Below are 23,346 nucleotides of genomic sequence, written 5' to 3'. Positions count from 1 at the left end.
CCGTTTTGGATGGGGGTGGTCTCATTTGAATCGTGCCGCCCCCCCGGGGGCATCCTTGGGGGTCTCAAAGTTGGGGGACCCCCCGGGACCCCCAGGGACCCCCAAATGGTAACTCTGTCATTTCTCAACCGTTTTGGATGGGGGTGGTCTCATTTGAATCGTGTTGCGTCCCCGGGGGTGTCTTTGGGGGTCTCAAAGTGCGGGGACCCCCCCATGGTAACTATCAATTCTCAACTGTTTTGGACAGGGGTTGGTTGGAATCGTGTTGCCTCTATGGGCGCATTATCGGGGGGAGGTTCGGGGACCCCCACATGGTAAATCTTGACATTGTCATGATAGATATTTATTTATGGGAGGGAGACAGAGAGAACAATTTGCATATTATTCTTACTATAACTCTCTCACACACACACTTTTCAGTAATGGACATTTAACCAATCTATTTCCCTCTGACAAGGCTCGCCGTTACCCGACAAAACTGTGCAATTAATTACTCAATTACTGTGCAATAAACAGTCAAGCCACAACGAAAATGTATTTTGTTGCTTTTATATAAAACTAGAAATAAACACATACACTAATGTAAACTGTGGTTACAATAAAATAGACCAGTCCGTACGATGTGTTAGCTAACTAGCATGGTTCTGTTGTTAGCATTCCTCATTGAAGCATGCAGTAGTGCAATGCAGGTACATTTTACTGTAAAAACAAAAATAGACGAAACGCACCATTAACAGCAGATATACAAGCCACTAAAGTGTCTTCTTTTTCAAGTCATGATTGATTGGTTGGTTTATTAAGTTTGCAGAATTACAGTACATTTCAAGTACAACTCAATACAACTGTTAAAGGCGGTTGACGTAAGTCGCAACTATTAATTAATACGTTGTATGGCGGTTTATTATACGTTGTGGTGGTTTGATGAATACGTCGGCATATTAGAACTCCTCGTGGCGGTTTGATGACTCGTCGGGTCTATAGCTACCCATTTGCGACGTAAAAGGTTGACTTTGGTATTTTTATTTTGCCTGCCGCGGTGCAGGTTATTTATCCTAGTAGTACAAATCTCGAAATTAATGTAGTCCTTTGGTAGTGTAGCGGTCAGCGCTCTCGCCCCTGGAGTCACTGCTCCATGTAGGTGCGAGTTCGAAACTTGCACATGGCAAACTTTTTTTTTTAAATGTTCTTTTTTAGCCTATATTGTGTATGGACACAATAGCTACATTTTAGACTGTATCATTATTGTATATTATATTAAAAAAAATAGACAAACAGACAAACAGACAAACAGACAGACAGACAGACAGACAGACAGGCAGGCAGACAGACAGACAGGCAGACAGACAGACAGACAGTGTGTGCGTGCGTATACAGTGTGTGTGCGTGCATGCGCATACATTGTCCGTGCGTGTATGCGTGCGTGCGTGCGTGCGTGCGTGCGTACGTGCGTGCGTATACAGTCTGTGTGTGTGCGTGCGTATACAGTGTTTGTGTGTGTGTGCGTGCGTGCGTATACAGTGTGTGTGTGTGCGTGCATGCATATACAGTGTGTGTGTGTGCGTGCGTATACAGTGTGTGTGTGTGTGTGTGTGTGCGTGCGTGCGTATACAGTGTGTTTGTGTGTGTGTGTGCGTGCGTGCGTATACAGTGTGTGTGCGTGTGTGCGTATACAGTGTGTGTGTGCGTGCGTGCTTCATCGTATTTATTATTATTAATATTTATATTTATACTTCATTGTATTTAATATTATTATTATTATTATTTATATTTATACTTCATTGTATTTAATATTATTATTATTATTATTTATATTTATACTTCATCGTATTTATTATTATTAGTATTTTATGTCTTTTCCTACTTGAATCTGTAGCCACTGGCACTGCCTGGTTTGTCCATCTGTACCTGCATGCATAGATTGATTGCTCAGTAGGGCCAGTAGGGCCAAGTTAGGGCCCTAGGAAGGAGGGAGGAAGGAAGGAAGGAAGGAAGCAAGGAAGGAGTGTGAGTGTGAGTGTGAGTGTGTGTGTGTGTGTGTGTGTGTGTGTGTGTGTGTGCCACTCGACTCATATACATCATTTAGCATACCAAGTACCCCAATTGCATTGCACACACACACACACACACACACTCACACTCACACTCCTTCCTTCCTTGCTTCCTTCCTTCCTTCCTCCCTCCTTCCTAGGGCCCTAACTGGGCCCTACTGGGCCCTATTGGGTCCTACTGGGTCCTACTGGGTCCTACTGGGTTCTACTGGGCCCTACTGGGCTTCCTTGCTTCCTTCCTTTCTCCCTCCTTCCTAGGGCCCTAACTTGGCCCTACTGGCCCTACTGAGCAATCAATCTATGCATGCAGGTACAGATGGACAAACCAGGCAGTGCCAGTGGCTACGGATCCAAGTAGGAAAAGAGATAAAATAATAATAATAAAAATATGATGAAGTATAAATATAAATAATAATAATAATAATAATAATAAATACAATAAAGTATAAATATAAATAATAATAATAATAATAATAATAGTAATAGTAATAGTAATAGTAATAGTAATAATAATAATAATAATAATATTAAATACAATGAAGTATAAATATTATTATTATTAATAATAATAATAATAAATACGATGAAGCACGCACGCACGCACACACACTGTATACGCACACACTGTCTGTCTGCCTGCCTGCCTGTCAATCTATCTGTCTGTCTGTTTGTCTGTCTATTTTTTTTAAATATAATATACAATAATGATACAGTCTAAAATGTAGCTATTGTGTCCATACACAATATAGGCTAAAAAAGAACATTTAAAAAAAAAGTTTGCCATTAATGCACTTTAGCTGTTATCAATGTTAGCACTTAGCATCTCTAGTTCCCATTGATGTTAGACACAAATGAACAATGTTATCTCAACCATGTGTTTATATTCAAGTGTATGGAATATGCATTCAACAGGGTACTGTAGATGTGCGCATGCGCGAAGAGCGAAGACCCGTTTTTTTCTCATGCATTTTTTTTTACATTTTTATTTCATTTTTTAAAACATTACAATTATGCATGAGATAAAAGAAAGTATTTCATACATTCATTCATTAGCAACTACATTGGCAAATCAATTCATATCAAATTCACATAATAATATTAAGACAATGACAATTTCTTGAACGCAATGTAATTCAAAACATGTCACATTACATTTCATTTCAAACACATTTTACATAATGAAGCATACAGCACTACAGCACAAGTGAAACATCTTGTCATATTTGGAGAAAAAAAATGTTTCAAAAAATAATCCACATTTTTTCAAAACATTTCAGCAGTTTTAGGACTCCCTGTCACGAGTTGGCGGCCTCCCTGAAAAATCACAACGTCCGATGCGCCCTGTATAATTAATAATAATAATAACTGTATAATTCATCATAGAAAATGTATGAATAAATATTAACACAATTTTTGCCTTGACATTTAGTCTAAATTAACTTTAAGAGGATTTGATTTTTAAAATGCTGTTATACAAATTAAATGCATCATGATTAAATAAATGACAATTTGAATTGAATGTCAATAAATCCATTACAATGAAAATGATGAGTGAGTAAGTGCAACAAGCTAACCCCCACGTCCAAAAAAGTAGATAAATGACAGAGTTACAATTTGGGGGTCCCTGAGACCTTGAGACCCCCAAAGACGCCCCCGGGGGGGCGAGACGATTCAAATGAGACCACCCCCGTCCAAAACGGTAGAGAAATGACAGTTACCATTTGGGGGTCCCTGGGGGTCCCCGGGGGGTCCCCGAACCTTGAGACCCCCAAAGACTCCCCCGGGGACACGACACGATTCAAATGAGACCACCCCCATCCAAAACGGTTGAGAAATGACAGAGTTACCATTTGGGGGTCCCTGGGGGTCCCAGGGGGTCCCCCAACTTTGAGACCCCCAAGGATGCCCCCGGGGGGGCGGCACGATTCAAATGAGACCACCCCCATCCAAAACGGTTGAGAAATGACAGAGTTACCATTTGGGGGTCCCTGGGGGTCCCGGGGGGTCCCCCAACTTTGAGACCCCCAAGGATGCCCCCGGGGGGGCGGCACGATTCAAATGAGACCACCCCCATCCAAAAGGGTTGAGAAATGACAGAGTTACCATTTGGGGGTCCCTGGGGGTCCCGGGGGGTCCCCCAACTTTGAGACCCCCAAGGATGCCCCCGGGGGGGCGGCACGATTCAAATGAGACCACCCCCATCCAAAAGGGTTGAGAAATGACAGAGTTACCATTTGGGGGTCCCTGGGGGTCCCGGGGGGTCCCCCAACTTTGAGACCCCCAAGGATGCCCCCGGGGGGGCGGCACGATTCAAATGAGACCACCCCCATCCAAAACGGTTGAGAAATGACAGAGTTACCATTTGGGGGTCCCTGGGGGTCCCGGGGGGTCCCCCAACTTTGAGACCCCCAAGGATGCCCCCGGGGGGGCGGCACGATTCAAATGAGACCACCCCCATCCAAAACGGTTGAGAAATGACAGAGTTACCATTTGCGGGTCCCTGGGGGTCCCGGGGGGTCCCCCAACTTTGAGACCCCCAAGGATGCCCCCGGGGGGGCGGCACGATTCAAATGAGACCACCCCCATCCAAAACGGTTGAGAAATGACAGAGTTACAAAAAAAAAAAAATTAACTTAAAAAAAAAAAAAAAAAAAAAAAATACGGCCGGCCGACCCTTAAAACGACCGGCCGGCCCTTTTAACGACCGGCCGGCCCTTTTTACAACCGGCCGGCCCTTTTAAGACCGGCCGGCCCTTTTAAGACCGGCCGGCCCTTTTTACCGGCCCTTTTTACCGGCCGGCCCTTTTAAGGACCGGCCGGCCCTTTTAAGGACCGGCCGGCCCTTTTTACCGGCCCTTTTTACCGGCCCTTTTTACCAGCCGGCCCTTTTAAGGACCGGCCGGCCCTTTTAAGGACCGGCCGGCCCTGTTTACCGGCCGGCCTGCCGGGCCGGTAAAACGGATTCTGCCCTCCCTCTCTGTCTGTCTGTCTGTCTGTCTCTGTCTCTGTCTCTCCACCCACGCCTATGCCACCTGGTGGAAGAAACACTTCATTTGAATCCATGCAGCATCTACAATTCTAGAACCTTATCAAAAAACAGAGCCAATCTACAAGCTCACAACGACGTTATGTGAGCTTAGATCTACAAGCTCACAACGACGTTGTTATGTGAGTTTAGATTGGAAATTATTGTAAAAAAGTGGTCAAAGTACAGAGTCGATCACCTCAGTTCCAGTTGTCCGTGTTGGGACCCCAGAAAAAGTGCCTAGAAAATGAGCTTCGTTCCCGCGTCATGGGCACTACTCATTCAATGCATTTATTCATAGATAATACCCTTCTGAACTTTGGGTTAAAAATTCTACTCAAAACGCCAGAGAGAAAAGAGATGAAGATTTAAAAAGGACAGATTTCTGGATAAAGTTTCACAAAAACAAGACGTTCATGTATTTACAACAGAACTTGTACTTCTTATAGTCTTAAGGCTCATACATACTCCTACATACACCTATACATACACAGAGCTACAGTTACATCATGTACTACCCCCCCCCCCCCCCCAGTGCGTGCGTGTAGATCTGCTATTTTTGAATAAAATCGTTAAAATGTGGCACAAATCTTTGAATATATATTCTTTCAGAGCGAAAGTTTTTTTTGTTAATGCGATTAAGCGAGAAAGTGAGATGCGATTAAGCGAGAAGCGAGAAGTTAAAAACGTTCGCTCTGAAAGAATATATATTCAAAGATTTGCGCCATGCACATTTTAACGATTTATGAGAATCATTTTTAAAATAGGAGACCAGATCATTTCATTGCCTGCTGAAGGTATTTAACCCATTTAGGCCTGATTTAAAAAAAATGTTTTCCTAAATCCTGACAGTTTTCTGAATCAGGTTTCTGTATCACTGGTGCTCCACATTTCATGTCAAGGAACCCCAGAAATTATATGTAATTGGCCGCCGACCCCCATCTGAAAATATGTTGTTCCAGTGACCTGGAACAACAGGTCAATCAGACACATTTTCACGATAAAAAAGAGCAGATCTACAAGCTCATAGCACGCCACCGAGTGGCGCGCTATGAGCTTGTAGATCTGCTATTTTTCATGCAAGGTCTCGTGGTCATGAAAGGGGACGGGACTGTCACGCTCTATTTTTAAAAGGTTTTTCAAAATAGTAAAAAATGGCAAATACATTTAGGGATAAATAAGTGTAAAGATATACTTATAGATATATATAGGCTAGATATCACCCTGAGCCTAAAATAGTATAAAGACTAATGTTTGTGATTAGTCGACTAAAAGACTAGACCAACACCAAAAAGTTTGGTTTCGACCAAACAAAATGCTGTGTTATTCACAACACTGTAACACTGAATAACAATCAGCAGCACCGAATTCCTGTATTGTACTGTGTGTGTGTGTGTGTGTGTGTGTGTGTGTGTGTGTGTGTGTGTGGTGTGTGGTGTGTGGTGTGTGTGTGTGTGTGTGTGTGTGTGTGTGTGTGTGTGTGTGTGTGTGTGTGGCCCCAGAGGCCGATACAGTGATTAGTTTGTCACGCCAGGCTAGAGTGACCAGTCGGACCAGTTACACCTCTGACCTCTCTCTCTCTCTCTCTGTCTCTCTCTCTCTCTCTCTCTCTCTCTGTCTCTCTCTCTGTGTGTCTCTCTCTCTGTCTCTCCACCCACGCCTATTTCTAGGTGCACACCAAGGTTATAATAGTTTAGCTTTTTTCAATATAGTTTAGTTTGAGTTAGTTTTGACTTTTTTCTCTCTAATTCAGTTAGTTTTAGTTCGTTTTTAGAGCGGGTTTGCTAGTTTTTATTTTGGTGAAATGCTTAGTTTTAGTTATAGTTTAGTTTTAGTTTAGTTTAAGTTTTTTTCGTACTTTGGTTTATTTGTCAGGTAGCCTATAGGATTAAAAAAAGATCAGAGTAAGTATTGTGTAATACAATCTAAAAATATATACCATTAAAAAAAAAAATATATATATATATATATATATATATATATATATAATATACTCAGCAACGAAAGTTCAGAAAGGTCACTTTGGTCCTTTATTTATATACTTTGATAATACCAATTGGTTTATGTTTTATATAATTGTAATCGTTGATCGTTGTCACCTGTACATACAACGAGGTATAGTCTGTATAGATTGTAAGGATCGGGCATTCGTGGAACGAGCAACACAGCTATAAGCGGGTGGGTAGCGCCCCCCAAAGATGTGTATACCAACCCTTGCTTTGAGTTGCTTAGTGGATTGGATGATTGCACTCTCCTACATAGCTAGGCGGGAAATAGAGGTGATAGTTCAGTTGGTGATAGAAGCATGAAATTTGGTACAGATGACCTTTATATGACCATAAGCGATAATCAACCTCGGGCCACGCAAAATTCCTCCATTTTCCAAGATGGCCGCCAGTTTGCAATTGGACATATGGCGGGATATAGAGGTGATAGTTCAGTTGGTGATAGAAGCATGACATTTGGTACAGATGACCTTTATATGACCATAAGTGATAATCAACCTCGGGCCACGCAAAATTCCTCCATTTTCCAAGATGGCCGCCAGTTTGCAATTGGACATATGGCGGGAAATAGAGGTGATAGTTCAGTTGGTGATATAAGCATGACATTTGGTACAGATGACCTTTATATGACCATAAGTGATAATCAACCTCGGGCCACGCAAAATTCCTCCATTTTCCAAGATGGCCGCCAGTTTGCAATTGGACCTATACGTTTTGGACTACACCAATGTGCGGGGCCTATAAAACTTAGAATTTCCCCTAATTTTGGTATAAGATATGTCCTGGAGGTATTTCTACCAAGTGAGATAAAACAATAACATTAGGTTCCAATATGGCGGCATATTTTTCAATATGGCTGCTGATAAATTGCATAAATGTACATCTGCTCATGGTTAATCCACAGTTTGTGATACAAGCATAACATTTGGCACAGATTACCATTATACCACCCTAATTGATAATCAACATTAGGCAACGCATTTTTCAAGATGGCCGCCAGTTTGCAATTGGACCTATACGTTTTTCAATATGGCTGCCGAAAATTTGCAGAAATATAGGCCTATATGGTTATTCCACATGAACTTGTAACACATGTATTTGTAAATTACCATACACAGAATCCATTTATGGCACATTTTAAAGTAGGTAGGTAGGTAAGTAATAAGTATACAGAGATTGGCCTACTGGCAGTATCATATTCTGTCCTCTTGGATGTATATTCAATCAGTGTTTCCCAGGCTGCACCATGGGGAGGTTTCTGTATATTCAGCCCATTTTTTATTTTATTTTTGGTTATGAATTAGGGTGGCATAAAAGTGATCTGTGACAAATGTTTATATCACCAACTGTGCATTAACCATGAACAGTACATTTATGCAATATACCGCAGCCATATTTGAAAAAATGCCGCCATATTGGAACCCAATATATATATTTTTAATTGTGCTTGGTAGAAATACCTCCAGAACATATTCTCTTATATCAAATTGTGGGGAAATAAAATGTTTATAGCCCCAGCAAGGTCATATAGTCCAAAACGTATTTACAGTTGCAGCCATTTTTAAAACTGGCGGGCCACCTTGAAAAAACTAGAATTCTGCGTGGCCCGAGGTTGATTATCGATTAGGGACATATTAAGGACATCTGTTCCAAAATTCATGCTTGTATCGCCAACTGTGGATTAACCATGAGCAGATGTACATTTATGCAATTTCTGGCGGCCATCTTGGAAAATGGAGGAATTTTGCGTGGCCCGAGGTTGATTATCACTTATGGTCATATAAAGGTCATCTGTACCAAATTTCATGCTTGTATCACCAACTGAACTATCACCTCTATTCTTGCCTAGCTGTCCAATTGCAAACTGGCGGCCATCTTGGAAAATGGAGGAATTTTGCGTGGCCCGAGGTTGATTATCACTTATGGTCATATAAAGGTAATCTGTACCAAATTTCCTGCTTGTATCACCAACTGAACTATCACCTCTATTCCCGCCTAGCTGTCCAATTGCAAACTGGCGGCCATCTTGGAAAATGGAGGAATTTTGCGTGGCCCGAGGTTGATTATCACTTATGGTCATATAAAGGTCATCTGTACCAAATTTCATGCTTGTATCACCAACTGAACTATCACCTCTATTCCCGCCTAGCTGTCCAATTGCAAACTGGCGGCCATCTTTGAAAATGGAGGAATTTTGCGTGGCCCGAGGTTGATTATCGATTATGGTCATATAAAGGTCATCTGTGCCAAATTTCATGCTTGTATCGCCAACTGTGGATTAACCATGAGCAGATGTACATTTATGCAATTTCTGGCGGCCATCTTGGAAAATGGAGGAATTTTGCGTGGCCCGAGGTTGATTATCGATTATGGTCATATAAAGGTCATCTGTATCAAATTTCATGCTTGCATCACCAACTGAACTATCATCCCCATTCCCGCCTAGCTAATAGTCCAAAACGTACTATTTACAGTTGCAGCCATTTTTAAAACTGGCGGGCCACCTTGAAAGATTTTGAATTCTGCGTGGCCCGAGGTTGATTATCGATTAGGGACATATGAAGGACATCTGTGCCAAATTTCATGCTTCTATCACCAACTGAACTATCGTGCATTGAAAACAGCTATTTCCCGCCTAGCTATACAGTAATAAGGAAAACAACAACACTTGGTTCTGTTGGTCGCACGTACAGCACATACACTCGTACAGCACATACACTCGTACAGCACATACACTCGTACAGCACATACACTCGTACAGCACATACACTCGTACAGCACATACACTCGTACAGCACGCCCAAGCTGATACCACAAGTGTTCAATTGGGTTGAGGTCTGGACTCACGGCCATTTCAGCCCTACCAACAGTCATTAAGACATGTGAATCCCTTGACTCCTTCAAAACCGCTCTCAAAGGGCACCTACGGACGGCTGCAATTCGAAACTGGCCCCCGTAAAATCTGAATCCCCACCCCCACCCCCCCCTTTTCCCCCTCACTGTATATGTTTCTTTTCACTTTTCGCTTCCTTTATGATGAATTCCTGTTCTGTTCTTTAACTATATAGAAGTGTCTATTTGTACGTCTCTAAATGTTTTGATGAATTGAACATGGTGGACCCTGTTGTAAACAAGTGTAAGGCTTAATTGGGTCGTCCACTCACAGTTAACAGTCTTTGTATTGAGTTTGTGCTTGAAATGTATACTGTAATTCTGCAAACTGTTAATAAATATTTCAATCAATCAATCAATCAATCAATCAATCCACTCCTACATTGTGGAGGTACTCCGTGTTCCTGGCTCTATGGGGTGAGCGTTGTCATCCTGGCTCTATGGGGTGAGCGTTGTCATCCTGGCTCTATGGGGTGAGCGTTGTCATCCTGGCTCTATGGGGTGAGCGTTGTCATCCTGGAGGATGGCTCTATGGGGTGAGCGTTGTCATCCTGGCTCTATGGGGTGAGCGTTGTCATCCTGGCTCTATGGGGTGAGCGTTGTCATCCTGGCTCTATGGGGTGAGCGTTGTCATCCTGGCTCTATGGGGTGAGCGTTGTCATCCTGGCTCTATGGGGTGAGCGTTGTCATCCTGGCTCTATGGGGTGAGCGTTGTCATCCTGGCTCTATGGGGTGAGTGTTGTCATCCTGGCTCTATGGGGTGAGCGTTGTCCTCCTGGCTCTATGTTGTGAGCGTTGTCATCCTGGCTCTATGGGGTGAGCGTTGTCATCCTGGAGGTTGGCGTTAGGTCCCAGCTATGGGATCGCCACTGGCTCCAGAATTCTCACTGCATTGAGATTGCCTTTAATGATGACGAGTTCTGTCTTGCCCGTGAGAGAGATACTGTTCCATACCAAACCAAGCTGTTGTGGCAAATGTTTTGGGGGCGCTATACCCACACATTTATCTGTGTTGCTCATTCCACGAATGCCCGGTCCTTATACAATATAGGTCTATATACCCTTCAGACGTGCTCCGCGTATTTTACGCTCCAGGACAGGGCCTGGAGGGAGAGAATCATTTTTAAAATAGGAGACCAGATCATTTCATTGCCTGCAGGTATTTAACCCATTTAGGCCTGATTTAAAAAATATGTTTTCCTAAATCCTGACAGTTTTCTGAATCATGTTTCTGTATCACTGGTGCTCCACATTTCATGTCAAGGACCCCCAGTAATTGGCCGCCGACCCCCCATCTGAAAATATGTTGTTCCAGTGACCTCCCAGAGGCAAAGATTTGAGTTAAAAACGTTCACTCTGAAAGAATATGTATTCAAAGGCACATTTTCACGATAAAAAAAAAAAAAAGAGCAGATCTACAAGCTCATAGCGCGCCTCCGAGTGGCGCGCTATGAGCTTGTAGATCTGCTATTTTTCATGCAAGGGGACGGGACTGTCTCGTGGTCATGAAAGGGGGCGGGACTGTCACGCAGGTTTTTCAAAATAGTAAAAAATGGCAAATACATTTAGGGATAAATAAGTCTAAAGATATACTTATAGATATATATATAGGCTAGATATCACCCTGAGCCTAAAATAGTATAAAGACTAATGTTTGTGATTAGTCGACTAAAAGACTAGACCAACACCAAAAAGTTTGGTTTCGACCAAACAAAATGCTGTGTTATTCACAACACTGTAACACTGAATAACAATGAAGAAACCAGCAGCACCGAATTCCTGTATTGTACTGTGTGTGTGTGTGTGTGTGTGTGTGTGTGTGTGTGTGTGTGTGTGTGTGTGTGTGTCTGGTGTGTGGTGTGTGTGTGTGTGTGGCCCCAGAGGCCGATACAGTGATTAGTTTGTCACGCCAGGCTAGAGTGACCAGTCGGACCAGTTACACCTCTGACCTCTCTCTCTCTCTCTCTCTCTCTCTCTCTCTGTCTCTGTCTCTCTCTGTCTCTCTCTCTCTCTCTCTCTGTCTCTCCACCCACGCCTATTTCTAGGTGCACACCAAGGTTATAATAGTTTAGTTTTTTTCAATATAGTTTAGTTTTAGTTAGTTTTGACTTTTTTCTCTCTAATTCAGTTAGTTTTAGTTCGTTTTTAGAGCGGGTTTGCTAGTTTTTATTTTGGTGAAATGCTTAGTTTTAGTTATAGTTTAGTTTTAGTTTAGTTTAAGTTTTTTTCGTACTTTGGTTTATTTGTCAGGTAGCCTATAGGATTAAAAAAAGATCAGAGTAAGTATTGTGTAATACAATCTAAAAATATATACCATTAAAAAAAAATATATATATATATATATATATATATATATAATATATATATATATATATATAATATATATATATATATATATATATATATATATATATATATATATATATATATATATATATATATATATAATATACTCAGCAACGAAAGTTCAGAAAGGTCACTTTGGTCCTTTATTTATATACTTTGATAATACCAATTGGTTTATGTTTTATATAATTGTAATCGTTGATCGTTGTCACCTGTACATACAACGAGGTATAGTCTGTATAGATTGTAAGGATCGGGCATTCGTGGAACGAGCAACAGAGCTATAAGCGGGTGGGTAGCGCCCCCCAAAGATGTGTATACTAGGCATGTGGAAAATAATCGATACGTATCGATACATCGATTATGACGTGCGCGATGCGAGTGAATCGGTTCATTCACTGTGTATCGGTAAAATTGACGGGTGAAATCTCGATGGATCGTTCGTGGAGTGCTTTCATCGGTAAAATCCGTGGTTGCACTGTTTTTTCATGGTAAATTTCACCCTATCCTGTGTTTCCGAGGCGCATTGAACGTACCATCAGAAAAGGAAGGAAAAAAAAGGTCTCTCGCAGCCAGCTCCGCACAGTGTGCGGCTGTGCGCTGCGAACACGCAGTCAATGAACAGAGTTACAGAAGCTACCGTACGACGGTGCAGAGTAGACACGTTGAGTTGACTATAAAGAGCACCCGCGACGAACAGAAGTGAGCCCCACGCACAAAGGAAGCACAACCTTTAGCTTTATAAAATAGCTGTCCGTCGATCAGTTGACTTTTCACTGTAGCGCTGCGTGCTGCTAATGATCCACACTCCACAGCTGTTCTAGCTGATTCTCCGACGCAAATCTGCGTCGCGACTCGCGATCATCAATTTATAATTAAAGAAAGCTTCTGCAGTCTGCACACACGTGTACAACAACAACAACGCCACAGCTCATGGGTGTACTGCTTGCGTTTAAAGTCGTTTACAACCGTTCCACAACTTTCCACTGTCCAGCTTTCCCCTGCTATTCTCTGAGATAGAAGCCTTATTTATATTCTGCAGCAAGACGGTGTCGCACGCCTAAAATTGCAGATCCACAAGCTCACAGCGGGGCGTGGATGAGACGCGTTGTGAGCTTGTACATCTGCTATGTATTTATAACGTTAATAATACATGCAGGCCAGGGTCTTCAATGTTTTTTAGGTCAAGCCAAGGACCACTTAGCTGAGAGTGAGAGATCAAGCAGGGACCCCCACTATACATAGGCAATTATATTATAAAACTGTGTTGCAGATTAAACTACTTGTTTGACAGCACTACGAGTGTGACCTGTCATTTTTGTTTTGTTTATTTGTTTCTTTTCTATTTATATGTTGGTAACATTAATTGAGCTATTACATAGGCTATTACATTTTAATCTCTTGAACCCTCTATACTCAACCTCAAATTGACCTTTGAGATATAATTATTATACTATAGCCTATGATTATTAGTAATCTAACAATTCCACAATAACCAGCAGAGAGCAGACCCTTTGTTTACTTACATAATTCTATAAGTTGGGTTGTTTGAGATGCAGAGCTATAATACTAACCTACAGTAAAACAATAAATTGCTTTGAATTTAAATGTAATGCATTTTTACATGTTTTGGGAAATTAATAGAGCTTTAATATAAATCCTTTCTATTGTGATGAATCGCCATCAAATCGCATCGTATCGGTAGAGGGGTGAATCGCATCGTATCGCATTGATTTGAACTAAATGGTTATCGCATCGGGAAGAGGGAGAATCGTATCGCATCGTATCGCCAGGAGATTCCATGTATCTCTAATGTATCGTATCGCTGGCAGTGCATCGAGATGCGTATAGAATCGTGAGATGAGACGAGATTCACATGCCTAGTGTATACCAACCCTTGCTTTGAGTTGCTTAGTGGATTGGATGATTGCACTCTCCTACAGTAATAAGGAAAACAACAACACTTGGTTCTGTTGGTCGCTCGTACAGCACATACACTCGTACAGCACATACACTCGTACAGCACGCCCAAGCTGATACCACAAGTGTTCAATTGGGTTGAGGTCTGGACTCACGGCCATTCCAGCCCTACCAACAGTCATTAAGACATGTGAATCCCTTGACTCCTTCAAAACCGCTCTCAAAGGGCACCTACGGACGGCTGCAACTCGAAACTGGCCCCCGTAAAATCTGAAAGGCATATAAATATTGATGAAAACTAAAACTAAGGATATTTCAGTTAGTTTTAGTTTTGTGAACACACAATACATGAGTTATAGTTTAGTTATTGTTTTTTTTTAATTCTTTTTTAGTTTTTATTAGTTTCAGTTAACTACAATGTTTTTTTAATCCTAGTTTTTGTTTTTTAGTTAGTTTTAGTTAACTATTATAACCTTGGTGCACACCGCTCAGAGCCCTGACGTCACATCATTCATTTGGAGCGACGCCTACGTGAAGGGTTGACTCCCACTTTTAGACCAGTTCAGCCCATATGCGTAAATCCAGGCTGACCACTCGGACCAGTTAGACCTCTCTCTCTCTCTCTCAGTCTCTGTCTCTCAGTCTCACGCCTATTTATAGGGAGAGAGAGAGAGAGACAGAGACAGAGAGACAGAGAGAGAGAGAGGGGATCGAGCACCATCGCACAGGTAAGAAATAGGAAAATATTGTTGTTTATTATTATTATTATTATTATACCAATGTATAATATTTGAAACAAGATTCAATGATCTTAATAAGTTAAATTTGAAACACATGGAAACACAATGCAATAAGTAAGGGATAATATCTGGCTATAGGCGGTGGCCGAACGGTTTGCGGAGCGGTCTTGATATCGGAAGGTCGCTAGTTCGTATCCCCAGACCGGCACGTTAAAATTACCACCGCTGAAGTGCCCTTGAGCAAGGCATTGAACCTCTACCATGAAATGTTCTATGAGCAGGGCCTGGCTGTAAACAAGTTCTTGAGCTTAGTCCAGTTACCCTGGGTAAACACAGTACCTTTCCTTTCCTTAGTCCAGTTACCCTGGGTAAACATAGTACCTTTCCTTTCCTTAGTCCAGTTACCCTGGGTAAACATAGTACCTTTCCTTTCCTTAGTCCAGTTACCCTGGGTAAACATAGTACCTTTCCTTTCCTTAGTCCAGTTACCCTGGGTAAACATAGTACCTTTCCTTTCCTTAGTCCAGTTACCCTGGGTAAACATAGTACCTTTCCTTTCCTTAGTCCAGTTACCCTGGGTAAACATAGTACCTTTCCTTTCCGTTTTCGGGAGATAATTCACCGACAGGGAGTTTAACCACCGAGGCTAAACTCCCTGAAGGTGAATTATATCCACCACCTAGCCAGATATTATCCCTCTTATTACATTATTATTATTATTATTATTATTATATTATTATTATTATTACATGGCTACCTAACATAAATTAATTAATTGACCCAAAACCCAACAAAAAAAGTATTCCATAAATTGCGCTGGCTGCATCTGGCCAGCTGCAGGGCTGGAGCACGTGTAGACAATATGGAGGTTATGCTATGCATGAATATTCATGGCTCTCATATCTTTAAATGTGTCAAAAGGAACTTAGTCTGCTATAAAGTATAAATACTGTATTTGAATGATAGAATGATATAGTTTGGACACTTGGGCCCTCATTTATCAACCGTGTGTACGCCAAAATATGGGTGCACGCCGAAATTACCGCAATTGTCGGCATTTACCATTTCCGCCAAAGCTTGAAATTGAACTTGTTTTTCTGTCGTACACAAGCGGAGCAGCATTGTCTGAACTGCTGACACGCTGTCACAGGCATCTAAACATATGTTTTCACTCCTAGAATGTTAATATAAAACTGTATGTATATACATGTAAAAAAAAGAGAGATTTCCAACTTTACAAGTAATTAAAATCGCGCAAATTAAAAACAATATAACATGTTTACAATTGTATTAGTTTGTGCTTAATCAAACAGTGCTTTACTGGCCTTGTTATGTGAGCGCATGCGGCATGAGCGTGACATCAGATGCCCATATAATCACTGTGATGTTATAGAAAATCACACCAGTGTGAACCCCCCCCCCTCTCTCTCTCTCTCCCTCTCTCATTAGCAGGCAACAGTGCAGTGCTACAGCGCCCCTACTGGCCCCTACTGGTACATACTGGTGCTCATTAGCGTCACATAGGTGCATGACCAACACGGACATTGCTGGTTGTAGGAGTGGTTGCACCACTCAAAAAAAGGCATAAATGGAATGCACGCCTTTATTTCCAAGTGAAAATGACAAGCATACAGCTTGCCTATTTGCAATTGTAGCAGGCTATAGGCATAAGAAAGGGGCTTAATCATTCACCATTTAAATAAGTGCTTTGACAGTTCAGATAAAAGCGAGATCATTTTCGGGGGTCGGGAGGACGGGACCGCGGCGTGCGTCGCCAACACATACCAGCACACACGCACGCCTTAATCCATATGTTTACGATCCGTTCATCAATGATCAAATCACTATAACGATATAGTTTGGACACTTCTTGGACACATATATTTTCCTGTACTTTGTCTCCCTCTAGATTTCGGTGAAAGATGGCAGAGAGTGGCAAAGGGCCAATTGGAGACGACAGTCTGGAGGACTGGGAACTACTGGGCGCAGGGGGCTTTGGGTGGGTCTTTAAGGCCACACACAAGCTCCTGGGCATTGGAGTGGCCATTAAGGTGCTTAATTGTGATGACAGGTATGATGACAATGAGCTACATAATGTATCTGTAATTGATTAATTATCTTCATTCACACTATTTTTTTTTTCGTGATCTTAGTCAGTTTTACATAATTATAACATTATATATCATTATAACATTTTGGGTTCTAACTGCTGTCTTTCCCCTCCTAAACTGACCCCGTACTGCAGCTCTGGTAAGTTGTATGCTGCCCTGTGTCGCGAGGCAGGTCACATGGAGGATGCAGAGCAGTTTGTTCCCAGGGTCTATGGGATGTACCGCGGCCGGCCCCCCTTTATGGGCACGAAGGTGGTGCAGGGTATAGTGATGGAGCTGATGGAGGAAGGCTGCCTGGAGTCCTTTCTGCGCACCAAGGTCTTTATAATTCAACTGAAACTAACTAAATAACCACAACTAAAACTGAAAACGCATCTTCGTCAACTGAACTAAATCAAAACTAGAATAAACTAGAACTGCACTCTGTCGAGTGCATACTTGCTTGTTGCACAATAGTAGGCCATAAATGGCCAACTAGTGCGCAAGCAGAGCGCGCAAGTACTTCCGACCGCTACAAACGGTCAACCAATTACATATACTATATGTAATTTGTCCGTCCCAGCCAACCCGCCACTTTTTATGCGTATGCACCGTCCCAGCAAATTGTGCCTGATACGGCAGTGGTGCCAGATTACATACATGTATACACAGGAGCATTACCTTTAATGCTCCCAACACTAAAACATATCGTCATTACGTCACCATCGAAAACCAATTACACTCTGGCATTGGGTCCTTTAATCCACATATTTCTTACGTCATCATTGAGAGCTAGTTATACATATACTATGTCAATTGTAAGTTGATTAGCGGTATATATACTGTGGTTACTTTGTGCCAAAAAACGTCCCAGCCAACCCGCCACTTTTGATGCGTATGCAAATAAAACAGCAAAATTGTGCCTGGTTTGCTGGGACCAGATTACATAAATGACCATATGTCTTACACCATGTACTCTGGTCCCAGCAAATCAGGCACAATTTGCTATTTTATTTTACAAATTACATTATATATGTATATGTATGACTAGCTCTCAATGATGACGTAAGACATATGGTCATTTATGTAATCTGGTCTCAGCAAATCAGGCACAATTTTTGCCGTTTTATTTGCATACGCATCAAAAGTGGCGGGTTGGCTGGGACGGTGCATATGGACCGGGCAAAAATATTACTTGCGCGCTCTGCTTGCGCAAGTAAAGAACAAAGACGTTAACTAACTGAAAGTGTGTTGTGTGTTTACAAATTGTTTGAAATTATATTTATCTGTGCTCTGTATATTTATCTTTTATTGAGTTTTTAGTACACATTGGTGGTTCCAAAACTGTGGTGCGTGCACCCCTTGTGGTGCGCAAGAACATTCTAGGGGGTGTGTGACATGAAAAGGCTAATGGTGGTGCTATGGTTTTATTTAAAATATATCAACATATTGTGGCAAGTAGGCCTATATGTATAATATAGCTTAATGCTGTATATATATGCCATATTCAGGTTCATATTATGTGCATATAGGAAATATATGTCTCTATATAGCTTATGCAATTCTTATTTCCATGTGGGGGGTGCGTCAACTAGGTCAGGAGGTAACAGGGGGTGCATGGCCAGAAAAGTTTGCGAACCACTGCCCTATAGTACACGACAGGCCTACTTACTCTGACCGTTATGAATCCTGACACTAAATCCAGAACTATTCTTAACCTTTCTACAGACCGAGTCTAAACCTCCACCCTGGCCCCTGGCGTTCCGTCTAGCCCACCAGGTGGCGCTAGCCATGGACTTCCTCCACTGTAAGAAGAACCTTGTGCACATGGACCTGAAACCAGAGAATATCCTGCTAGATGCAGACCTCAATGCCAAGGTACACAATATACAATATTTATACATCCAGTAGAACTAAATGTCAGGGAGGGACTAGTGGAGAAGAGATCAAGTAGAACTAAATGTCAGGGAGGGACTAGTGGAGAAGAGATCCAGTAGAAACTAAATGTCAGGGAGGGACTAGTGGAGAAGAGATCCAGTAGAACTAAAATACTAAAGTTATTTTATGCTCGGTTGCACTCGGGTGTTGCACTCTGAAATATAGCAGATCTGCAAGCTCACAATGTGTTCCACACGACGCCATCAAGGCCCGCTTAAATAAAATTCAGTTGGCTAGGTCAACTTTAGATTTAGTTGACTAAAACTAGACTAAAACAAACATTTCACGTGACTAAAATCGGACAAAAACTAAATGAAACTGTATTCAAAGGACTGGCTAAAACTAAATCCAAATTTGCTCTTGAAATGAACAGTTCTCGTCACTGCATGTCCTGCTTAAAACAAAATCATAAATGCCTCCTCTTTCTGTCAACAGATAGCAGATTTTGGCCTGTCTACGGTGAGCAACAGTGTCAGGCCGACCAACCGTACAAACAGAGGAGGCAACTCTCTCCTACACCCCCCCCTGAGGCTTTTGACAACAAATATCACCGTGTTCGCACCTACGATGTTTACAGGTGGATCCTGAAGCTACTACATCAGTCATAATAAATACAATGAAGTGACACACGTTTTTTTTATAGTGTGAAAACCTCTTTCTAATGCTTGGATTTTTCCCGCCTTTTTATTAGCTACGGCATACTTCTCTGGACCATTCTCACTGGAGAGAGACCCTATCCAGGTAAACTATCCGCACACACACACACACACACACACACACACACACACACACAATGTAAATGTTCCTGTATTTTATTTAGAGTCGGATCGATCCTTGTTGGAGTTCCACATTCGCGACCAGGGAGCGAGACCAGATCTTCGTAAAATCGATGTCCAGAAAGCAGCTGGATTAGACGAGCTGGTGGAGCTCATGCAGAGATGCTGGGACTCTGAGCCCAACAAGAGACCTTCGTTTGCAGGTAAATCTATTCATGCAGAGATGCTGAGACTCTGAGAACACACATTCCTCCTCCCAGGATGTTCAGTTGTAAATAAAACTCGCTCAGCGTACACAAAAGTCCTTAACGATGAAATGTTATCAAAAGCGTGAGTTTTCGTAAAATGGCGTGACCGTGGCTTAGCGTCAAGCTTCAATTAGCCCCCGCCCCCTCTTATGATTGGTCGACAGGCTATGTCATAGTTTCTAATATCATCTGCCGTTTGTCACAGAGAGTCATGAGTCGCCTCGACTTGGCCTGGGCCGGCCTAGCGGTCCAGGCACCCTAGGCTGTTAATGAGCGTGTCGCGGGTTCGAGTCTCTGTCCCCCTTTCCTGTCAAACTACTGTAAAACCCTCAATAAAGGCAAAAAGCTCCCAATAATATATTTTTTAAAATAAAGAAAATTTGTGTTTTTTCATTTCAGAATGTGTTGAAGTGACACGTGGTGTTTTTTCAAGACACGAGGAGGGAATCTCTGCTGCCTGTGACCTCCTGAGACCTCCTCCTCCTCCTCCTCCTCCTGTTCCTGCTCCTCCTGGTGCTCCAGGGCTCACCAACCGAGAGGCCTTTTTAAAACGTGAGTCCATGTTGACACACAGCTTCTACACATTGAGCATACACATTAATACCATAGTAAAAAGTTCATACTTGGCCCTGACTGACAACTATTAATCTGCCCTTTACAATTTCCTCAAATTCCTTCTACCGGAATGTTACACCTCTCCCGCTTAGCGGAGAGTGGGGTGTGGTAGAGGACATCTCCCTGAACACGTGCATATGTCACAACAGTTATTGCCTCGCGGAGCCGTCTTTTGTCCAGTGTCCACTTAGAGCAGAAAGGAATAGTTTTCATAATCCTCATGGGGGCCCATGCCTGGTTTAGCCAGGGAGGGCGGTGTTGGACAGTGTGTTGGGTGCAATTCCCCGAAAATCCTCATGGGGGCCCTAGACTCTATGTCACTGCTCTAGAGGGTACTCTTATTTTGAAGAGATTGTCTTATATTTGCAAGCTTAGATGTGCCAAAAAAAACTGTGCCATCTTAATGCTGTGTTTCCTTGTCAGTCCAGGTATTAGCATAGAAAGAGAGAGAGAGAGAGAGAGAGAGAGAGAGAGAGAGAGAGAGAGAGAGAGAGAGAGAGAGAGAGAGAGAGAGACAGAGAGAGAGACAGAGACAGAGAGAGAGAGAGAGAGAGAGAGGGAGGGGGGAGAGAGAGAGAGAGAGAGAGAGGGGGGAGAGAGAGAGAGATAGAGAGAGAGAGGGGGGGAGAGACAGAGAGAGACACAGACAGACAAACAGACAGACAGACAGACAGAGAAATAGAGAGAGAGAGAGAGAGAGAGAGGGGGGGGGGGAGACATAGAGACATAGATCTGCTATTTTTCAGTAGCTAAAGCATAACATAATGCTAACACCAAAAGGGGTTTCCCGCCCTTTTTTTCTCTCTCAAAAGGGCACATTGCCAAAAGGGCAGGGGGTGCTCTAGCACCCCCTAGACAGAGAGAGAGAGAGAGAGAGAGAGAGAGAGAGAGAGAGAGAGAGAGGGGGGGGAGACAGAGAGAGAGAGAGAGAGAGAGAGAGAGAGAGAGAGAGAGAGAGAGGGGGGGGGGGGAGACAGAGAGAGAGGGCGGGAGAGACATAGAGAGACATAGAGAGAGAAAGGGCGGGAGAGACATAGAGAGAGAGATAGATAAAGAGAGATAGACGCACACAACGTGCGCGTGCGTGTCAGTCTTCTCTCTCACACACACACACACACACACACACACACACACACACACACACACACACACACACACACACACACACACACACACAGTTTGTTATGAGGTTGAAACGTGCGTGTGCGTGTCAGTCCGTTTCATCACGTGTGTTTTCCTGTGTTTCCTCCAACAGATTCCTCTCCTCTGTCGTTGGATCCAAACACAGCGAGCAGAGACCTCCTCCTGTCAGAGAACAACAGGAAGGTGACTCTGACAACTGTAGACCAACGTTATGAAGATAACCCCAAGAGGTTCACCTTTTACCCTAATGTGTTGAGTAAAGAATGTATATCGGACCTGTTTTACTTTGAAGTGGAATGGAGTGTAGAGGGGGTTGGTATAGCGCTATGCCAGGATGACGTAAACAGAACGGATAAGAGTCTATCACTCTTTGGATACTCTCCTCAGTCATGGGTGTTACATTACTCTGATAGATATAAACACTACAGGTTCAGTCACAACAGCATTGTGACTAAAATGTCAGGACCGGTTCCCTCCACAAGGGGGAGACGCAGGGTGGGGGTGTACATAGATCGCCCAGCAGGTGTTCTGTGTTTCTATGATGTGTGTGGAAACACAATGAGTCTCCTTCACACCGAGAGGACGACCTTCACACGACCTCTGTATGCAGGGTTAAATGTTAATTATGAATGTACAGCAGAGGTCTGTGAGATCTGGTGAACATGTTGAACCTCTATACTAACAGCTGAGGTCTGTGAGATCTGGTGAACATGTTGAACCTCTATACTAACAGCTGAGCGGGGTTCTCCAGGGCTCTGTCTGTACTTGGAGCCGTCTAGGAAAACGTTTAATTTCCTTTGTTTTTTAAAGCAGGTTTAGTTTAGATTCTGTGAAAATGTGTTTTCTTTTTAATTAGTTAAAGTTTTTATTGTCGGCCTAATGTATTGGTGTCACTCAGGGATGAGATTCAAAAAGCTAAATCAAATAAAATAAAATATCAGAACAGCCTCGTTTGACTTTTCTTTCCTGTGTTTATAATGTTGAAACATAAATATTTACATAAAGTATATATAGTTGAAGGTACAGTATTGTGTAAACATAAAGTATATACAGTTGGAGTATGTCAGTCGTTCTTCGATCTTTAAAAAAATAGCAGACCTACAAGCTCATAGCGCGCCACTCGGTGGCGCGCTATGAGCTTGTAGATCTAAATTGGCCTAGTTTAATTCTATTTAACCTAATTCTATTTAATCCTCTTATTTTACATAACTAACTTTTATTTTAATAGTCATAAATTGTATTAAACGTTTAATTTAAAAATTAAAGTCTTAATTTAGGCCATTAGTTTAAGAAGGTGACGCTATGCTTCCAGAAAAGGCCTCCTCAGAAGTAAACAGGGTGTTAAGTCAGTGTAAAAGGCCTCCTCAGAAGTAAACAGGGTGTTAAGTCAGGGTAAAAGGCCTCCTCAGAAGTAAACAGGGTGTTAAGTCAGTGTAAAAGGCCTCCTCAGAAGTAAACAGGGTGTTAAGTCAGGGTAAAAGGCCTCCTCAGAAGTAAACAGGGTGTTAAGTCAGGGTAAAAGGCCTCCTCAGAAGTAAACAGCGTGTTAAGTAGGGTTG

The 23,346-nt window shown here is 42.4% G+C and overlaps 1 protein-coding gene and 1 long non-coding RNA gene across 2 annotated transcripts; both read left to right on the top strand.

The window, feature by feature from the left end:
- Positions 1-16,890: 16,890 nt before the first annotated feature.
- On the top strand, positions 16,891-19,593 carry LOC308317072 (receptor-interacting serine/threonine-protein kinase 3-like; the record flags this gene model as incomplete). Its single annotated transcript, XM_080765864.1, has 4 exons — positions 16,891-17,048; positions 17,223-17,406; positions 18,796-18,945; positions 19,441-19,593. The coding sequence occupies exons 1-4, from the start codon at positions 16,900-16,902 to the stop codon at positions 19,591-19,593; spliced, it is 636 nt and encodes a 211-aa protein (XP_080621990.1). The 5' UTR covers positions 16,891-16,899.
- Positions 19,594-19,865: 272 nt separating this feature from the next.
- LOC308316543 lies at positions 19,866-22,409 on the top strand. Its single transcript, XR_013964177.1, has 3 exons — positions 19,866-19,984; positions 20,429-20,581; positions 21,900-22,409. It is a non-coding gene; the product is annotated as an uncharacterized lncRNA (long non-coding RNA).
- Positions 22,410-23,346: the final 937 nt, after the last annotated feature.

Source organism: Protomyctophum bolini (genome assembly GCF_963924005.1).
Source record: "Protomyctophum bolini genome assembly, chromosome: 6".
NCBI lineage: Eukaryota > Metazoa > Chordata > Actinopteri > Myctophiformes > Myctophidae > Protomyctophum > Protomyctophum bolini.
The sequence above is the reverse complement of the archived record's forward strand: the minus strand, read 5'-3'. Positions and strand labels throughout refer to the sequence as shown.